Source organism: Falco cherrug, chromosome 10, assembly GCF_023634085.1.
Source record: "Falco cherrug isolate bFalChe1 chromosome 10, bFalChe1.pri, whole genome shotgun sequence".
NCBI classification, from domain to species: domain Eukaryota; kingdom Metazoa; phylum Chordata; class Aves; order Falconiformes; family Falconidae; genus Falco; species Falco cherrug.
The window spans coordinates 6,645,775-6,663,666 of NC_073706.1; the positions used below are offsets into that span (position 1 = coordinate 6,645,775).

The following is a 17,892-nucleotide window of genomic DNA, read 5'->3' on the forward strand; positions in this document are numbered from 1 at the left end:
TTTGGGCCACTCACTACAAAGAGGACATTGAGGTGCTGGAGTGAGCGCAGAGAAGGGCAACAAAGCTAGTGAAGGGTCTGGAGCACAAGCCTCATGAGGAATGTCTGAAGGAAACGGGACTGGAGAAAAGGCGGCTCAGGGGCAAGACCTTATTGCTCTCTACAACTAGCTGAAAGGAGGTTGTAGCAAGGTGGGTGTCGGGCTCTTCTCCCAAGTAACAAGCAGTAGGACAAGAGGAAACGGCCACAGGTTGTACCAAGGGAGGTTTAGACTGGGTGTCAGGAAAAATTTCCCCATCGAAAGGGTTGTCAAGCTTTGGAACAGCCTGCCCAGGGAAATGGTGGAGTCAGCATCCCTGGAGGTGTTGAAAACCTCCAGGGACATGGATTAGCAGTGGACTTGGCAGTGCTGGGTTTACGGTTGGACTCAACGACCTTAAAGGTCCTTCCCAACTAAATAATTCTATGAGTAACCTGCTATGGACAGACACCCGTCTTTTTCTACCCCTGTAACATATGCATTCCACTTAATTTATCAGTTTTTACATCCCTCTTCAGATTGTATGCCATTGTTGTTTACTCCGGTCAGAAAAATACATCCTTTGTTTGATGCCGTATTTATTCCAGTGGTTAAGACTTATTTATCATAATTTCTTCCAATGGCAAAAATATAATGTCAGTTGGGCATTTAATTTCATAATTCATGCAGAACCAAAAATAATTTACTCCTTATGGTCATTATTATACAAACTAGTTAAGACACCAGTCTCAGGTTATACATGAATTTTGTTCTATTAAGAACTGCTACATTCTCAGAATTTATGTGAATCATCGATATCGCTGTATCAGCCTGGGGATAGAGAAAGCACTTCTTTGTTCAAATATATTACATTTAGAATAGCAAGTTTTTGTACTACTAAACATTATGGATTACCACTGAAATAAAATCAGTGCAGATGATCAGTTAAGAATGCATGCAGTCATTTTTTGCATTTATTCAGAGGAATTTTGGATTGTTACAGCAAAAGAACCACCAAAAAATGCATCTGTGAATCAGAAGATGTGGGTCTCTATTTCCAGCTCCAAATATTAATTTAGAAGATAGGTGTCTTTGTGCAGAATCCATATAAGCTCCTTTCTTCTCTTCTCTTCCCTCCCCATCCTGCCCCACAAGTCTTACAGATAGCGAATATTCTAATGAAAGACACATTAGCAATGCCCTTGCCAGAAATCATTCTGTAGGCCACGGATATGCATAACTAAACATAAGAAAGCCTACAAAAATTATAGTTATGCAATACACACATTAGAAAATACATATTCTTTCACTCATGAATAACTGAAATGGAACACTTTAAAAACACAGAACAATTAGGTTAATTAGGGCACTCATACCTCATGCTCACAGATTTTGATGATGACTTTTGCTGTTTGTGTCAATTTGTGATTTCCTGAGGAAACAATAAAATGCTTTAACCAGAAAACTGTCATGCTAGAATTATGATAAAATCAACAGGGTCTAGATTGAAAATTTAACACTGAAGACAAAAGAGAACATCAAAAGAGATGATGTAAAACCTATGTATAAACTTCACCCTTGCAAAAGCAGAAAGTAGGCACTCCTCAAGGTAACATCATACCAATCTTTAAACGTTCCTTTTCGAAGCCAATTGTAGCCTGCCCACCACTGATACATTCCTTCATTGAGGGACATGCCATATGACATCCTCAGGTAGGTCTCCCGTAAAGCGCTGCACAACGCCAAACACTAAGGCAACTTTGGGGTTGGAACCAGATGATCTTTAAGGTCCCTTCCAACCCAAACCATGCTATGATTCTAACTTACTTGAAAAAAAATTTTAAGGTGGAACGAGCAAGTGACAACACAGGATGCATTTGGTCCTACAGTTTTATGTATGCCAATTGTTAAAAGAAATAAATATAAATTCTGTTGCGTTTAGTATGGTCATTAACAGGATATGGTCATTAACAGGAAGATATTTTCAGCATTTGCCAACTAGAAGTCTGCAAATTGCTCTATGATTTTAAGTATTTCAAAGTTTCATATTTGAGGACATAAGTACATATTAATACTTACCTCCATTGTAAATAATGCAGTTGTGCAAAATCCATTTGGCATCAGCCAAAAATGCTTCAGTGCAACCGTACATTTTCTTTTTAACATTCTGTAAAGAAAAAATTAAGAATGTGTCAGGAAACAAAAAGAAGTAAAAAGTAACAGCTTCTTCCTGAACATTGTTTCCTAACAGTCATACAATTAATAAAACTGACCACTTATTTGCTGTAAGACTTAGGATTCTAAATACTTAAGAATCTGCCAAATTCAGGGTGTCTTTTGACTGCCCTGAAAATGTATGAACTGTCTAAATTAACTCTAAATAATGAATTATTTAGATCAGCACCTTCAACATTTCCAAAAAAAATTGTTAATTTCCTGAAAGAGTTTTCCATTCCATGTCTCTGCAGAAAAATGAGTCCTTGATTTCTTCTACTGGCACATTGCTCCCAGAAAAAATTATGGGTCATAATAGATAAAACAGTATGTTTAATATTCCAGTCTACCCACCAGGCAAAGTAATTCGATTAGATAAAATCAGTTGCATGGTTTTGTTACACTTTTATATCATAAAGACATCAACCTCCACTGTAAGAACATGGAGAACGAAAATTTGCTGTCTTTTCATCAGGTCCTAGCAGAACAAAGCTCAGCAATGCTTCACTCTTCATTAAGCAGTAAAGAATGAGGAACTTCTTCATGATTTGAAACTTTTAAATTATTATTGAACTGAGAATGAAAGTCCTATTATCCACCTCTTGACTGTTTCTTTTTTCTTCTACACCTCAGGTGCAATGGAGATTACAGTACTTGTTGACTGATCAGTAAAATGAGTCTGGAATGACCACTGGATACACGCCAAATGGTCCCAAACTAATGGACCAGTGACCCATTAACAGCTTACAGACATGATGATCAAATGCAAACTTTGGTTAATGAAGTCTTTCCACAGGATCATTCCTGAAATTAGATGAATTAATACAGGAGGAAGTCATCAGTGTAAAGTTGTCTTTTTTATACTGTTTTTCCTGAGCATTTGTTACTGGTTCAGACAAAACAATGGACTCGTTCAGTTGGCATATGATTGTTTTTGTAACTGAACTGGCACTTTTAACAACCAAACAAAAAAAGCATCAAGGTAATTTCAAGCAACCTCTCTCCCTCACTCCCATCAAACACTCCAGAAATTTTACTGACAGTAATCAAAATCAAGGAACTGCCCTCAGCATCATACAAACCTTCTCTAATGTACAAAGGTCCATTGGATGAAAGATATATTCTGCATAATCTGGGTGTTGATCCAGTGAAACTGGCTTTTGAAATGGCTCTGTCTGTTAGAAGAAAAAAATAAATCACACTGCTTATTAATACTGAACCGTTTCATCAATGACACAATACTCATTCATTTTCTAATACTACTTCCAACTCTGATGTCAGAGAAAATTCTTTAAAATTTAAATGTTGTGAAGTAATAAAGTATTGGCAGAGCAAGAGGAACTAAAAGGGCTCATTTAACTGATTTTTCACATGCTGGCAATAACAAATTGCAAAAGTTAGGTATTTTGTAAAACATACTGTTTTTTACAGTAGGGTTTTTTTGTGGGGAGTATCAGATGAGGCTCAAACAGTTTTTAGCAGAATAAAGACACTAAATTTCCAATTCACTAGACTCACCTCTTTTTCAGACTCTCTTTAGAATCATAATTTTCAAAACAATGGTGGCTTGGTAATGCAAACACATTCAAACTTTTACCAGTGGGACTCTATATTGTATCTGCTAATGTGGAGGGACTGCAGTTCTTGGAACGCAACCAATTAAAATACTCAGGTACCAAAACAACAGGTTCTCAGTAAAATGCCTAAAGGACAAAATATCTCAATAGCATTCATTAAACATTAGCTTTCTGACCACATTTTCAAAACATTTTGTCAATTCAATATAAACAAGCACAGACACTTCACTACTGAAAAGCAGCATTAAAGCTTCTAATGGCTCCATCTAATAGGATAGTATTTATCCCTCCAGAGTAAAAGGATTCCAAGAATCAAAATCTGTCAATACTGAAGAGTAACCTTCCTAGAAAAGGCCACTATTGTTCTGCTAAAATGCTTATCATAGATCAGAGTTGCAGAGAGCCCATGATTCCACACATCTGGTTTTCCCAGCATTTTACTATAACACTGCAGGCACAGAGACACCCTCCCTGCTCCTATTAACAGGTACAGGAACAAGAAGGCAACAGGCATTAAGACAACCCTTGGTAATTCATAACAATTGTGTTTTGATTTACTGTTATCTTCACACATGTGGAAACTCGGCAAAGTTTGCATGGTGAGGACCAAATGATCAGAACTGTTGAAGCACAGAAGTGAGAATGAGTGACTGGAATAGTTGAGGCATGGTGATTCTGAGAAGTGAGTCCACGACAGACACACAGAGATAGGTACAAGTTGGAGGAAAACCTGTTTTACCTCTGTGATAAAAATTCATAGAACAGCAGCCTCACATTGCATGCAAGTTAATGGCACAGGTTTTCACCATACTGAGGAAAATTTCAACATTTTAGAAGTATATGATACAACTAACTTTTGTGGTAAGAACAATTTCTACTAACAGATAAAAACTAGGTTTTCAACGGTTATAATCAATAATATAACATGTCTGTGCCTAGGGTTCCTGTCCATGTAACTGTATTGGCAAGAGATCGCATCTCCCCATTCCCCTTACACCTCAGAGACAGCACTGTCCACTTTCAGAGAATGAGAAACCACCATGTCCCACTGGAAAGCCACATTGTATTTCCACTACACCCAGAAGTTATATCAAGAAACCACATTTTAAATGCATTCCAAAACAGTCTATACAGCCTAAACTAATCTGTACTAGACAGGTGGCAGACAGCACAGAAGCTGTCACAAGCTGATGAAATAAACTAGGTTCATAATTCACAAAAGGAAGCAAAACCCACGATTATGACAAACATAGGATCCAAGCATTAAAAATAAACTCATTTTAAAAAAAAAGGGGGGGGGGGGGGGGAATCTTCCTTACCCCTGGCTGTTTCATTTTCTGTAGTGCAAACTTCAGTAAATATGATAGCTGTTCAATGGTGAGCATTGTCATAGCTTTACTCTGTGTTTCTATGCATTCTGCAACTGTGATTTTCTATAAGTTAAGATTAAAGAACATTTTGTTAGCAAACATTTTTAGGTAAATTCTTCTCCACTGAAACATTCTAGCATTCTTCTCCACTGAAACATTCTAGCATTCAAATGGAAGATCATAACTACCTTATAAGAAACAAAACATTTCTGATGATGCAATATAAGTACTTCAGATGCTTGTTTTACTTGGTTTTTGTTCCAGGTATGTTAATAAATTAAAAAAAAAAAAAAGAAAGGGAAAAAAAAAAGAGAAAAGACCAGAAAATTATCCATCATCTTCAAGATCATGCAAAGTGACTATGTGAACACATAAAGTTCCCAAATACAACATGAGTTCACAGCAACGTGAACCAGTGAGAAGGCCAGCTGAGTTCTAATGCAAAAAGTGATAAAAAAAAACAACCATGCAATAAACCAATTTGCTTTTATTAAAGATACTTTGATGCTAAATATTCTCCCCCCAGGAATCACCAGAGAGGAATGATTAAAATCTTCCTCAGCCCTGTAGAAAAAGAGAGTAATAAAATACCCACTTGTTTATGTAGACCCTACAGTGCCATTTTTTTCTGCACTGCTGCAGAGCTGATCAGGCCACTAGAAGAAGCACAAGTTAAACTAGCCAAAACTGCAGAATGTTTTCAGAATTAGAGGTGCCTGATAAAGAGATAACTCTTTGAAATGGTGCTTTCTCTAGACATGGAAACACAAAGGAAGTTGAAGACTTGTGGTAAGAAGGCAAACACAATCTGGGTACGCACACAGAAAAAGTGGTGCAGCAGCAATGGATGCCTCCTCTTCCGTAAATTTATTTCTGTTACCTCTACCAAGAGGTAATATAGGACTAAACCAGAAACATTACAAAACACAAAAAAGCTGCTTATATCTCACAAACAAGAATGAAATCCACTCCTTGTATCAAACTAACCTCACATTCTGGGCAAAACCAATCCCCCTCTGGTTCCGCTGTCAGTTTCAGACACTTAGCATGATAAACCCGAGGGCAGAGTTCACAGCAGAGGACTTGGCCTTCCCGATGACAAACCCAGCAATAGAAATCATTCCGTCCATCCTGTGGTACAACATCAACAGGGTCTGTGGTGAGTGGCTGCTTCATATAGTAAAACGGACCATGTCTTAGTTCTGACTGAAATGTAGGCAAGAAAAACAGGTTTGGTTTCAAAACAAATTTGCATTTTTTCAAATATTCATAATATATAAGCAGACAGCAGTTTACAGAGTTTAACATTTATGCAAGCACAGTATCTTATTCATTGCACAAAATCATTCATAAAGAAATTTACTTCTTATTCAGATGTCAAATGCTAGTTTGCACTCAAGACTGAAAATAATTTTTTGCGGCAAGTGAGGGCATCAAGTGCAAGACATGCAATCCAAAAAAAGTCAGTAAACACTTTTATCTTCAAAAGAGAAGTATTGCTATAGAAGCCATTAGGTCCTCTAAACTCAGAATTCCATGGAGCTGTACAAGCTAAATACTGAGATTCTATTTAGTGGTGGCTAAACCTGGGAGAACTGAAGAAGTTAGTCCTGAAACAAGAAGTTGAACACCATGCAAATCTGTCCTAAGTTGCAGCAGTTCACAACTTTGTACAATGAAGCAAGCCAGTGCTGATTTTGATTAATAAGGCAAGCTGCAGAGGAGGACGACAAAGGAGCAGATTCATATCCTGAACAGCCAGTCACCTCTGCTACAGGAGCAGGAACACTGGGAGAGATTTCACCCACCATTTAAATGCATATCAGAATGTAAGACTCACAATCTCCACTGGTTTGCCTGCACCAGAAAACAGTGTTAACTTTGTAAACTGCATGAACTAGTCTTCCACTTGAGCCCCAGGCAGCTCAAAGATGACACAGCTGACGCCAAAACACAAGAAGTGAAGAGCCTGCCATGGCTAAAATGATACCTAAAAATACCCAGATACCTAAAGTTTATTAGATCTGCTTTGAAGAGCTAACATTTATACCAAAACTACATTGTATTTATTAATGACAAGCATATTGAAGTTTTCTGTTTGATATTAATTATAGGGGTGGTTTGCTGAGAAGGGCATGGAGGGAAATAATCTTGAGGTTTAGGCAGTTTATTTAGCACCATTTTTTTATTTGATGTAAAACCGTTTGTCATTACGTTGCTTGTAACTATCCAAATGCTTGTAGTTTGCAGAACCATTTTGTTTGGTTCTCGGGTAATTTTGCATGTAACCTACAACACTTACAAATCTGCAAGTTTTTAGACCCTTGAGTTGTCATATGCCCACGTGAGTTATAGAACAGTGCAACCATGTGCATGTTCCATACCTCTGCAGCAGCCTGTACAAAATCAGTCACACAGGGCATAAATTAACGTCACCAGAAACCACCAGTATGCTAGCTTGGACCATGAAATTTCTAGATTTCTAAAGTTACAAAGGACAAAGTCTAATTATTTGCATGAATAGAGGACCTTCAAGGTCAAATTAGATGATGCAGAATTGAAAACCCAGCTGAATATGTTTTATCTCAAAAAATACACCAGAAAAGATATAATCTGCAATTATCTAACACTGAATAATATTTTAGGCGAAGAAAGGCTGTTACCCACAAACACCCCCAAAGCATTCCGCTACCTAAAATTTCACTCTGCCTTCTATCAGTTTTGGTGGTTTTCATTCTTATTATACAGATGATACCGCTACTAAAAAGGCACTTTGTTCTAACCACAGAAATGGGCAAAGTGCTATTTTCTGTACTTGCTCTGTCTATATATTTAATCATGTAACATGACAACACTTTCACAAGGAAGGTTCTAAGATACCCAGTGGAATAAGAGGGACAGCATAAGGCCTGAACTACATTTCACATGTATTGCTCTATAATCATTCAAACAGATACAAAAGCATATGGAAACCCAAAGTGAAGAAGAGAAAGTTGCAGTTTACAGTGCAGAAACATGTTTTGTTTGCAGCTATTATGCACCGCAGCTGTGAGACCAAACTCTCAATAGTGTATACGTGGAGATGCAGCTACAGGGCATTTCCTCAACTGCAGATAAAGGAAATTACCAGTTAATACATATGCTGACTCTGAAGTGGGTATAAGCAGTATATCCACACTGAACTCCTAAGAATCAAAGATACTGCTTTAAGACAAAATATAAAACCTATGAAACTATTCCACAGACATCATCTCATAACATCCAAACTGAAGAGAAGTCCATTTCTGCTAGAGCATGACAGGAATTATTTTCTGTTCAAAGATGCTTGTATCTTTTGGACATCTATCACCTTGTTTTGAGACTCAAAAAATACCCAAACAACAAAAGTAACAGACTAAAAAGTAATGACTCAACTGCATCAAAGGATCTTTTCAATTGTACTAATCACAGTAAAACTTCAAGAGTTTAAGTTTTAACAGTTATGAAAAAAAGCTTTGTTTTCTCAACTTTTCACAACTAGCCAATTGAAGCTCAAATAGGTGATAGCTTGTTTTAAAGTCTTCATATTAATGTTATTAAGACCTGTAGAATGACATAGAAAACTGAAGAAAAAACAACAGTATTGTAGTGCTGTTCTGGGGAGAAAAAGACCACTATTTATATTCAGTTTAAATTAATATTGAAGCTAGTAGTAATAACAAGCTAACAAATTCAATTACATTAAAACTGACCAACTAAGTGTTATAAGTTCCTGATTTTTAACCTGTCTTAGCTACATTCTACAATTCCATAATTCTTTGCTTGTATTTCAACACTTTAAATACCTGTTGGCACCATTCTGAAGATCTGTTAGTGCATCCACAACAAGTAACACGAAGCTTTATGCAACTATAACTTTAGTAATGGTATCTTGAAATATTCAAATATTGCAAAACACTTTGTAATGTAGAATATTAAGTTACAGGTTTCCAGTGATGTTGTCATACCTCAAAATGGATTTATCAGCCAATCAGAACCACAGCTATCAGCTAAATTTTACTTGAAACTTAACCTGAGAGCAAAACAAGTAACTGTGTATGCTTAGCTCACATCTGTTCAGAAGTAAAAGAATCTTTTGCTAACTTGTAACAAATACAGCAAAATAAGCAAGTCTGATTGCTTTTCTTCGTTAGATACTGACAACTTTATTCTATCCTGTAATATTTCAGGTCTGAGATACCTGGAAAACAGAAAAGGATTTACAGAGGGGAATGTATCAAGTTCAACAACTACAACTGTGTTTTCACATATATTTTTAAATGCATGAATAAAATGTGGAAATTAATACCCTAAGACTTAATTCCACTGTTTGTAAAATTATCTCTACACTGCACAGTTAGAAGCTCAGACTTCAGTGAGGCAACATCTCTCCAGTAAACATCCAGGATGTAGAGGAATTTTTACAGCCTTCAGAGAAGTTCAGTGAAAGCCAAACCGACAACATCAAACTAGTATAAGCATGCCTACCAATACTATTCCTAGATCTCCAATTACCCTTAAACAAAATACTCTTGACACTAAAACTGTTCTTTAGCAAGGCCTGATTTATTCACAGTCTTTGTTCCAGGACAACTGCAATGATTAGAAATGTCATCTTCTTTTCTAACCAGTGCAATCATACCAGGATAATATTTAATGTGGATGCTGTTACTCCAGGAAAAAGTGCTTTAAACCCTCAAAACTTAATCTTGTGTTTATATGATCCTGGCAAAAAAACACTGACACAAAAAAGCACTCTGAAAAATACACAGGTCTGTCATTATTAAACTAGATGAGAAATTATTTCAGTAAGGCTAAAGACTGCTTTCACATAACCTCCTCCAAGACGATGCAGGTACTTTACAGCATTTGCTATCCAATACACTTCATGTAATTCTTTCACTTGCATCACACAACGAATCAGAATTATTAAAGCCTTCTGGAGTCAAGTTCTTCTAAGAACTACAACAAATGCTATAAATTCAATATTCAGAAGACACTGAAAATAAGGTATCAAGCATGAAAACAGATAAAAGTACTGTCAAGGTGATTCTTTGATTTAATTGGTTTGGTAGGAGTGTACACTGCCCAGCAATTTAAAGGATGAGGAGCGAATCCGGAGAGTACCAAGGAAAGAACTGGACTTTTACTAATAGTTGGCAATAGGTCTGAAAGCAGGTGAGGGAATTCCACTGACATTATGAGATCTTTCTTAATCTAGGGTATCAGGCCACAGAACATTTCCTTTTAATGGCTTTAATTAATAACAGCTATTATTGTTGTTACTACATTCCTTCATAATAATCTCATTCAAAATGGCATTTATTGGGTATACATCTTACTAGCTTTATGAAATCAAAAACCAGGACGCAGGTGGTATTCCTCATACAGATGTAAAACCAAAATAAATGAACATCCAAATCCAAGTTACACTGCCAACTCCCACACCCACTGTATTTAAAAAAGAATATCCACTTCTTAGTAAAAAAATGGAGATTCCTAAAGAGAGAGCTCCTGATCAGCTGTCTCTACATCCTTGTTTCATATTCTAGCATAACAAGACCTTGAGTTCTCTTACCTGCTCTTTATTATTACTGTTCAATAGACCAGGTTTCTTTTTCTTTTTTATAGGACTTGTTGATGCATCCTGTGGTGAGTGCCCATTAGAGGAATGTGGAGGGCTGGGAAATTTCCTTTTTTGTGCTGTGCGTTCAGCAGAGCCAGGATCTATAGCAGATACAAACAATATGGTTGAAGAGGTTTCTGAATTAAAAGCATTTAAACAAGGTTATGGTTTGTCATTCATACTCCTTTACTGAACTGAATAAATATTCTCATTTGTCTTTCACCCAGTCACTGACAAAGCTAAAAGCACAGACTGGCTAAGCCATGCCACTGTTAAGTGAAACCTCAATACAGTAATTTAGATTAACATTAAATATTTTTTTCTTTTCCCACAGCATTCTGGTCATCTCCAATTTTAGTATCTTTTAAACTATAACAACATTTCTTCTGTAGTTTAGCAGAGTGCTATGCTAATTTGTCATATACTTTAGAAGCAGAGAAACATTAACAGATCTTAACAGCTTTGCTCAAGTAATCTAGGAATATAAGCAACAGATGTTGAAATATGGTAAGAGGAAAGTCAGTCCTCATCATTTATTACTCATATTTACATAAATGTATTGAAATAGGTCAATACAAAAATGAAGTTGTCCTATAGTCCGACAATAAATACACCATCTCAAATAGTCATTTGCAGTACCTGTTAAATTGAATTGTAAATTAAGACTCCTAGTCAAGCAGAAACCTTTGACAGCAAGAGAGCAACAAACAGCAAGTGACATAGCTTCAGTGTCTCTCACAGTCAGAGCTCTCACACTGAATCAAGAAAATTACAAGAGCAGTTTAACAAGTCACAGCTTCCATCTATGCCTGAAGTTAACTATCCCAAGTAACAAAGCTGGCAGAAGGGAGCATGTGCCTGTATCTCAGTTGCTCTATGTCACGGACTGTCATTTTAGCGTAAACTCGTCATACCAGCAACTAAAGTAGCCTGGTGGCTCTGAACTGCATTTTATGAAACTTGTGCAAAATTATTTAAAAAATTAGAAGGAAATTGGTACATAGCTCTATCAAACTACTATCTACCGTGATGATTTTCACGTCTGCCTCACCCCTCCAATTATGTTAAAGTATTTGAATTCTTCAAAGATTTTTAATTCACCTTTTTTTAACATGGTCACAAAACACTTGTTTTGTGTTCATTAGAATATTCAGAATGAATAATTTACAGCCTTAAAAGAGTTAATGCACTTCAGAAAAAAATCGCTGACAGGCTTATCAGAAATATCCTAGGTGAAAATAAGAGCATTTGCAACTTCATTTTGTCAGAACAAAATTTAAATGATTCCTAATGAATATGGAATGCTCGGCTCAATTACAAAGAACTTACTGACATTTTTCAAAAAAACCAAGTATGGAATCAGCTGTAATAGACAATCACAGAACAGTGAAACAATCTTGACAAAATACAAATGAAAGTTCAACAAAGTTGGTTTAACATGTTCATTATTTCCTTAAACTTTTAATGCATGCAACAAAACAAAATAATCGATAAAACCACAGGGATCAGATGTCATCAATGATATCTTAGAGAAACAACTGAACCCTTCCCAAAGTCATTCCCATATTTTCAATCCCCTATTTGCATGTGCTAGTGCAAATATTTTGTGGCTGCACACTAAGGAAAAAATCTGTCTGAAAAATAATTTTGTCCTGAGTAACTTTTTTTAATGACCCCATTCATTGCACAGCCACATAAACATTTGTAATGCATTCAGCGAACCAGTTATACTGGATGGGAACATGTAGCTGGAAGGAGAAATGCTGCTTTTGGTATTAATGTCTCCTTAAAGTTTTTTCAGTTGAACAACAGTTTTTAGCAGATACTTGACACCAGCCAGATGCAATTAAACTGCTGGTTGCCATGATTCTATTATCCTTTCCCTCTTGGACCTGTATCCTTGCCTTCCAGGCCTCACTGGGTGATCAGTTGACCTGTCTTAGCTGCCAAGTCACCAAAACTTCACTGAAACACTTCACCTGAAGTTTCCAATGAATCTCAGAGGTACCAGAACAACAACCAGTAACTGGATCAACTTATCAAAGTGTGTCCGTTGTCAGTAGATTTAAAGTAACTATAAAAAGGTCCGCCAAAATATACTGAAAGTTCCTCAAATACTGAAAACCACAGCACTGGACTATTTCACATAGGCAGTGGACAATCGCCTTCCTCCCACAAATGCCTCCCAACCTGACTTTTAACTGTTTATTGAATGAGACAATTTTCTTGAGCTACAACATGCCTCTCTGGGAATGATTTAAGGAGTCTCACACACAACGTAGCCACTGACACTCTCTCATCAGACAGTCTTACAAGTGGGCCAGTAAAACACAGAATAGCTTCAAACTGTATTCAGAGTAAGTCCCTGTCAAATTGAAAAGCTCCACTGAATCTCATTTGAAAGTAAGGTAATTGGACACGTGGCACAAATCTTAGATGGCACAATAAAGAACTGGATTAGATTTCTACATGATTTCTGTATTTTGTGCAAGTGTGGAGGTGAAACAGTCAATAAGGAGAAGTAAAAATTGGCCGCAATAATGATTTCCACAAATGGAGGTAAGATTAGCAACCTATGTGCTCCCCTCTAAACAGAAAAAAAGTATTTGGAACAATAGTTGAGCATGAACTATGAACAAATGACTTTTCTGTTGTGAAAAAGGGTAAACAATACTGCTGTAAAAATAGGAGTGATAACATATGACGTAATCATGAATGCTTGCAGATATGCTTATTGAAAATATTATTTAGTGGAAAGAGTGGAATAATGTCAAGCAGCCACACAATTACTAACACAGCAAAACATTTTGAAAAAATATGCTCAAAAAACCCACGATGCCACTAAAACTTACTCAGGGTGCAAGCGCAAGAAGTGATCCAAAAAGATATTTCTAGACTAAATTGCATTTCAAGAACTTATGCTATCTACGTGTATGGAAGAAAAAACAATGAAAGATGGAAAAGGTGTAGTGGAAGAACTCCTGTGCAAGAAAAGGTGTACTGGTCTACATTAATTTGTGAAAAATACTAATCTTACCTACTACAATGGCACAGCATGACACTTTTTTCAGATGGGTCCAGACATGTGAAAGATGTTCACAGCTGATTAGGTAACAATTACATTACCTCTTTTTTTTTTTTTTTTTTTCTTTCTGTTCCTGAAGCTTATACAATTTTTTTCCCAAATATATAACTGCACAGAAAAAAGTGGTTTTGACTTCTTCCTACACAATTCTATGGAAAACATGGTGCTATATGGTGACTTCTGGTTGACCAAAAGCTTGGTAACATGTGCCAAGGTAACAATTAAGAAAACTCTAAATAAATGTGAAAACCATATGAAAAGATAGATGGAAGAAGATACAACTGAAAGAGGGACGAGAAATGCAGGAGCATTTGCCCATTCCAAGTTTTACTCAACCAGAATAGCTGCACCAGGCTAACACCACATGTAATTTCAACAATCCTAGGAAGTGTCTGCCACCTGAGTTCCGGAGGCACAGCTATTTCAGCAGTGCTGCCCAGCAGAAACTTAGTGTTGGCTCTCAGAGGAATTCTCTGTTGACTTAAGTTATAAAATTTTGGCAAAATGTAGTTAGGCTGGTTTAAATAAATAAACAAAAACTTTTAAAGTTTTGAGTTTTCTTTGACAGTAAGAAATGTGGTATTTTTTTTCCTTTCCACCCCCTCCCCTTTTAGACTTGTAGGCAGCATTTAGGACCAGTTATATTCTGAAGTGCCTAGGCTGAATTAACCAATATGATGTGTCTGAGACCATTGCTGTTACTTGACTCCTTTCAATTCAGACAAATCTGCCTCCGACTCCATTTAGGCCAAAATTTAGATTGATTTGACAATGTAAACAATTACCAGGTGAGGTATGTCACCTACACATATGAAAAATACCATGCCTGCCTCCTCCCCTCCTTGAGCAATTATGACAATAAGCATCCTAATACAGGCACAACTACACTGACAGAAAACTAGATGGGGCTTTTTTCAGTTTAGCTAATTCTGCCACCTGTGCATAACTCCTTTGGCTGGTATATGCTTCATACACCCCAAGGCAGCATCACCAATCCAGCTATCCCAGATGAAACACTGCAGCATCAGCCTCAGCTAAACCAAAACCCACAACTTAACCAAAGTGATCAAACCTAAAACCAAACCAGACTCTGAATTCTACTTTTTTAATTGAAGTAGAATGGAGCTTATTCAGCATGTTTGTGTTCAGAATGAGCAGCAAAAATAGCATACCGTATCTTTTCTCATCTTTCTATCACCACACAGCTCAGAACAGCACATGCAATGTAAGTCTTTCTATCTTTATTGTAATTTGCAGTTCTCAACAGAGACTTCCCATACGTTAAAGGCAGTTGTAAGTAAACCACTCAATGTGAAGTGATGACCATGCCTTCATACTTGTTTTCCCAATGCAGAGATCTGCAAAATTGTCTCTCTCTACAGCAAACTTCCTCCTCAAAGTACTCACAAGGATTCTGAGCTTGAGTCTCTCTCCAGCAAATAAAGCCCTCACTGTAATTCACTAAAGAGACAGGCTTTTATTTCCAGACTATGCAGACATAGCTTAAACCAGGTGAGTAACAGGTGAGTATAATTTTCTGCCCTTTGGCTTCCATTTCTTACTCCCAGGCACAAAACAGCCACCAGTGGGGCACACTAGTTTTCTTTCAGGTCTTCAGCCTCAGGTTGTGAGGATTACAAAGAAACTGCCTGTGACACTGCAGGTTGTGCCTTGGCTCTAAGCATGAAAACAGAAAATCAGCTGTAAAGTTCCTCGTCATTGGCCTGCCCCCATGATGTGATGCTTCTCACTTTTAAATGCTGTTTTTTCCTAAACTGATACAGGGTCTGAACCATATCTTCTATGTTCCATACATTGCCAAGTGCTATACTGTAAACATTCAATAGCAATGATCCCTGACAACTAATGGAGAAGTATCATTTTTCTTAATGGAAGCCGGTGCTAACTCAGAAAATGTATAAAAGCAAGATGTTGTTTTCCTTGCTCTTCCCATGACACCCAAATGTAATTCTTCCTGAAAACAAGCAACACCAACATGTCTTACTGTAAGAACACAGCATAAACTGGTCAGTACCAAAGACTTATCGACAGTGATGTCTTAAACCCCCTTATGCCCTCCATTCCATAGACCTTTTTTTGTTTTTAACTTTAAAACTTCCTTAAGCTAAATGCAATGCAATTCCAGACTAAAATCTAAATTAAATCATGTCTATGTATGTATTTCTAAGCATCTATTACACTTGCACTATAGTTTCTCTACCGACAAGAACTTAATGAGAACTGATATCCACAGCACATTACACAGATCTAAGTTAAGGTTTCATAGTACCCTTCCACAGATACACCTTCTTCCCTTTTTTTTTATTCTAGCACTGTTGTTTGTTCATTCAGGAAGCCAGATGGTTTAGATAACCGATACAGCCAAACCCAACAAAATCCCAAAAAACTAATTTCAGCTGAACTAGCATACCAACAAGTCCCAAAATTGACAGTGCCAGTATAAAGGAGAAGGATGGAAATGTGGCTGACATGAAGGAGCATGCCAGCATGGCAGGTCTCACTTAGATCAGCATATTGCCTTCATGCTGCATCCTCAGTGCAACAGACAGCAAGCCAATTAAGAAAAGCCTGAGTAAACTGGTCTTACTATACATCATGATTTTCAAATTCAATCTCACAAAAACGTTTAGCAAACAAAACAAAAACCTTCTCAAAAAGTGTGGAAATTTCAGGATAAAAGTTTTTTACTGTCAGCAGTGAACTGCCCATTTTTTTGAGCTGGTATGGAAGGGAAGAAATGTTTTGCATTTCAAAATGAAGCACAGACAATCAAAAGATTTATCTTAACTGCATGAAGTTTACTGTAATTTATGAAGAGTATTAGTTATTCAAATTCTGTACCTAATTTTCTTACATTTATATTCATGTTGTATGAATAATGGGCTGTTATTAAGTGGTAATAATCTACTGCTTGTAGAACAAGACTTTTCTGTTATGGAAATTTCAGAAAGCGCGAAGAGGGAAACTCTGAAACACACTTGTTTAAACAGGAAAAAAAAAATCATCAAAAAAGGTTTTCAACATGAGTTGTGATGAAGATGGTAAATTAGCAGTCATTTTGGTTTTCCAAGAGCCAGAAACAGCAAGGTATTGTTTCAGTGAAAGCACTATTTTAATCTTCCAGAAACAGCATTAGATATCAGTAAACTGAGACTTAGTTACACCAATAAAAGTTTTCTGTGATTTAAGGAGGTTTTTGATATCTCAGTGCAAGTGGGTCGAATATGCAAAATCCTGAATTAATGTTTCCAATTAGAAACCTACTCAATTGTTCTACGTAGGTTAGACACTCAGCAAAAATGTTACTTAAACACAGTGAGCCCAAGGCTACTTCTGTTAACTATCCCTTTTATTATGACACAGAATAGTTCTGCCAACATTTGGTGAACCAGATCAAGGAATTAACTTAGATTAAATGTAACAGAATAAAAGAACAAAAATTCATGAAAGCAGTTTAATGAAGAATTCATCTGATAGCTGTAAGAATCAGCCGGGCTAGCTGTTGCAGTTTAACCCCAGCTGGCAACTAAGTACAACACAGCTGCTCACTCACATCTCCTGCAGTGGGATGAGGAGAAGAATCGGGGGGGAAAAAGGTAAAACTCATGGGTGGAGGTAACAGTATAATAACTGAAATATTATAATAATAATAGTAATGAAAAGGGAGGCAACAAAAAGAGAAAGAAATAAACCCCAAGACAGCCAAGAGATGCACAATACAACCACTCACCACCCGCTGACCGATGCCCAGGCAGTCCCCCAGCAGCGATCGGCCTCCCCCAGCCAACTCGCCGCAGTTTATATACTGAGCATGACATTCTGTGGTATGGAATAGCCCTTTGGCTCATTTGGGCCAGCTGTCCTGGCTATGTTCCATCCTGGCTTCTTGCGCACCTCCTTGTTGGCAAAGCATGGGGAACTGAAAAGTCCTTGACTTAGAGGTAAGCACTACGGAGCAACAAC

General features: G+C 37.0%; 1 protein-coding gene across 10 annotated transcripts in view; it reads right to left on the reverse strand.

Moving 5' to 3' along the window:
• Positions 1–17,892, reverse strand: part of ZMYND8 (zinc finger MYND-type containing 8) — a 76,614-nt gene that overhangs the window by 23,857 nt on the left and 34,865 nt on the right. For 8 of the 10 annotated variants that reach the window (XM_027805206.2, XM_055721711.1, XM_014279813.3 and 5 more), the window contains 6 exons: positions 10,776–10,924; positions 6,167–6,385; positions 5,129–5,242; positions 3,315–3,407; positions 2,098–2,185; positions 1,395–1,450 (listed from right to left, as the gene is read on the reverse strand). In XM_027805206.2, the coding sequence (XP_027661007.1) occupies positions 1,395–1,450; positions 2,098–2,185; positions 3,315–3,407; positions 5,129–5,242; positions 6,167–6,385; positions 10,776–10,924 (719 nt within the window). The remainder of the gene's footprint in view (positions 1–1,394; positions 1,451–2,097; positions 2,186–3,314; positions 3,408–5,128; positions 5,243–6,166; positions 6,386–10,775; positions 10,925–17,892) is intronic. The other 2 variants (XM_014279820.3, XM_014279814.2) reach the window with 1 other exon arrangement.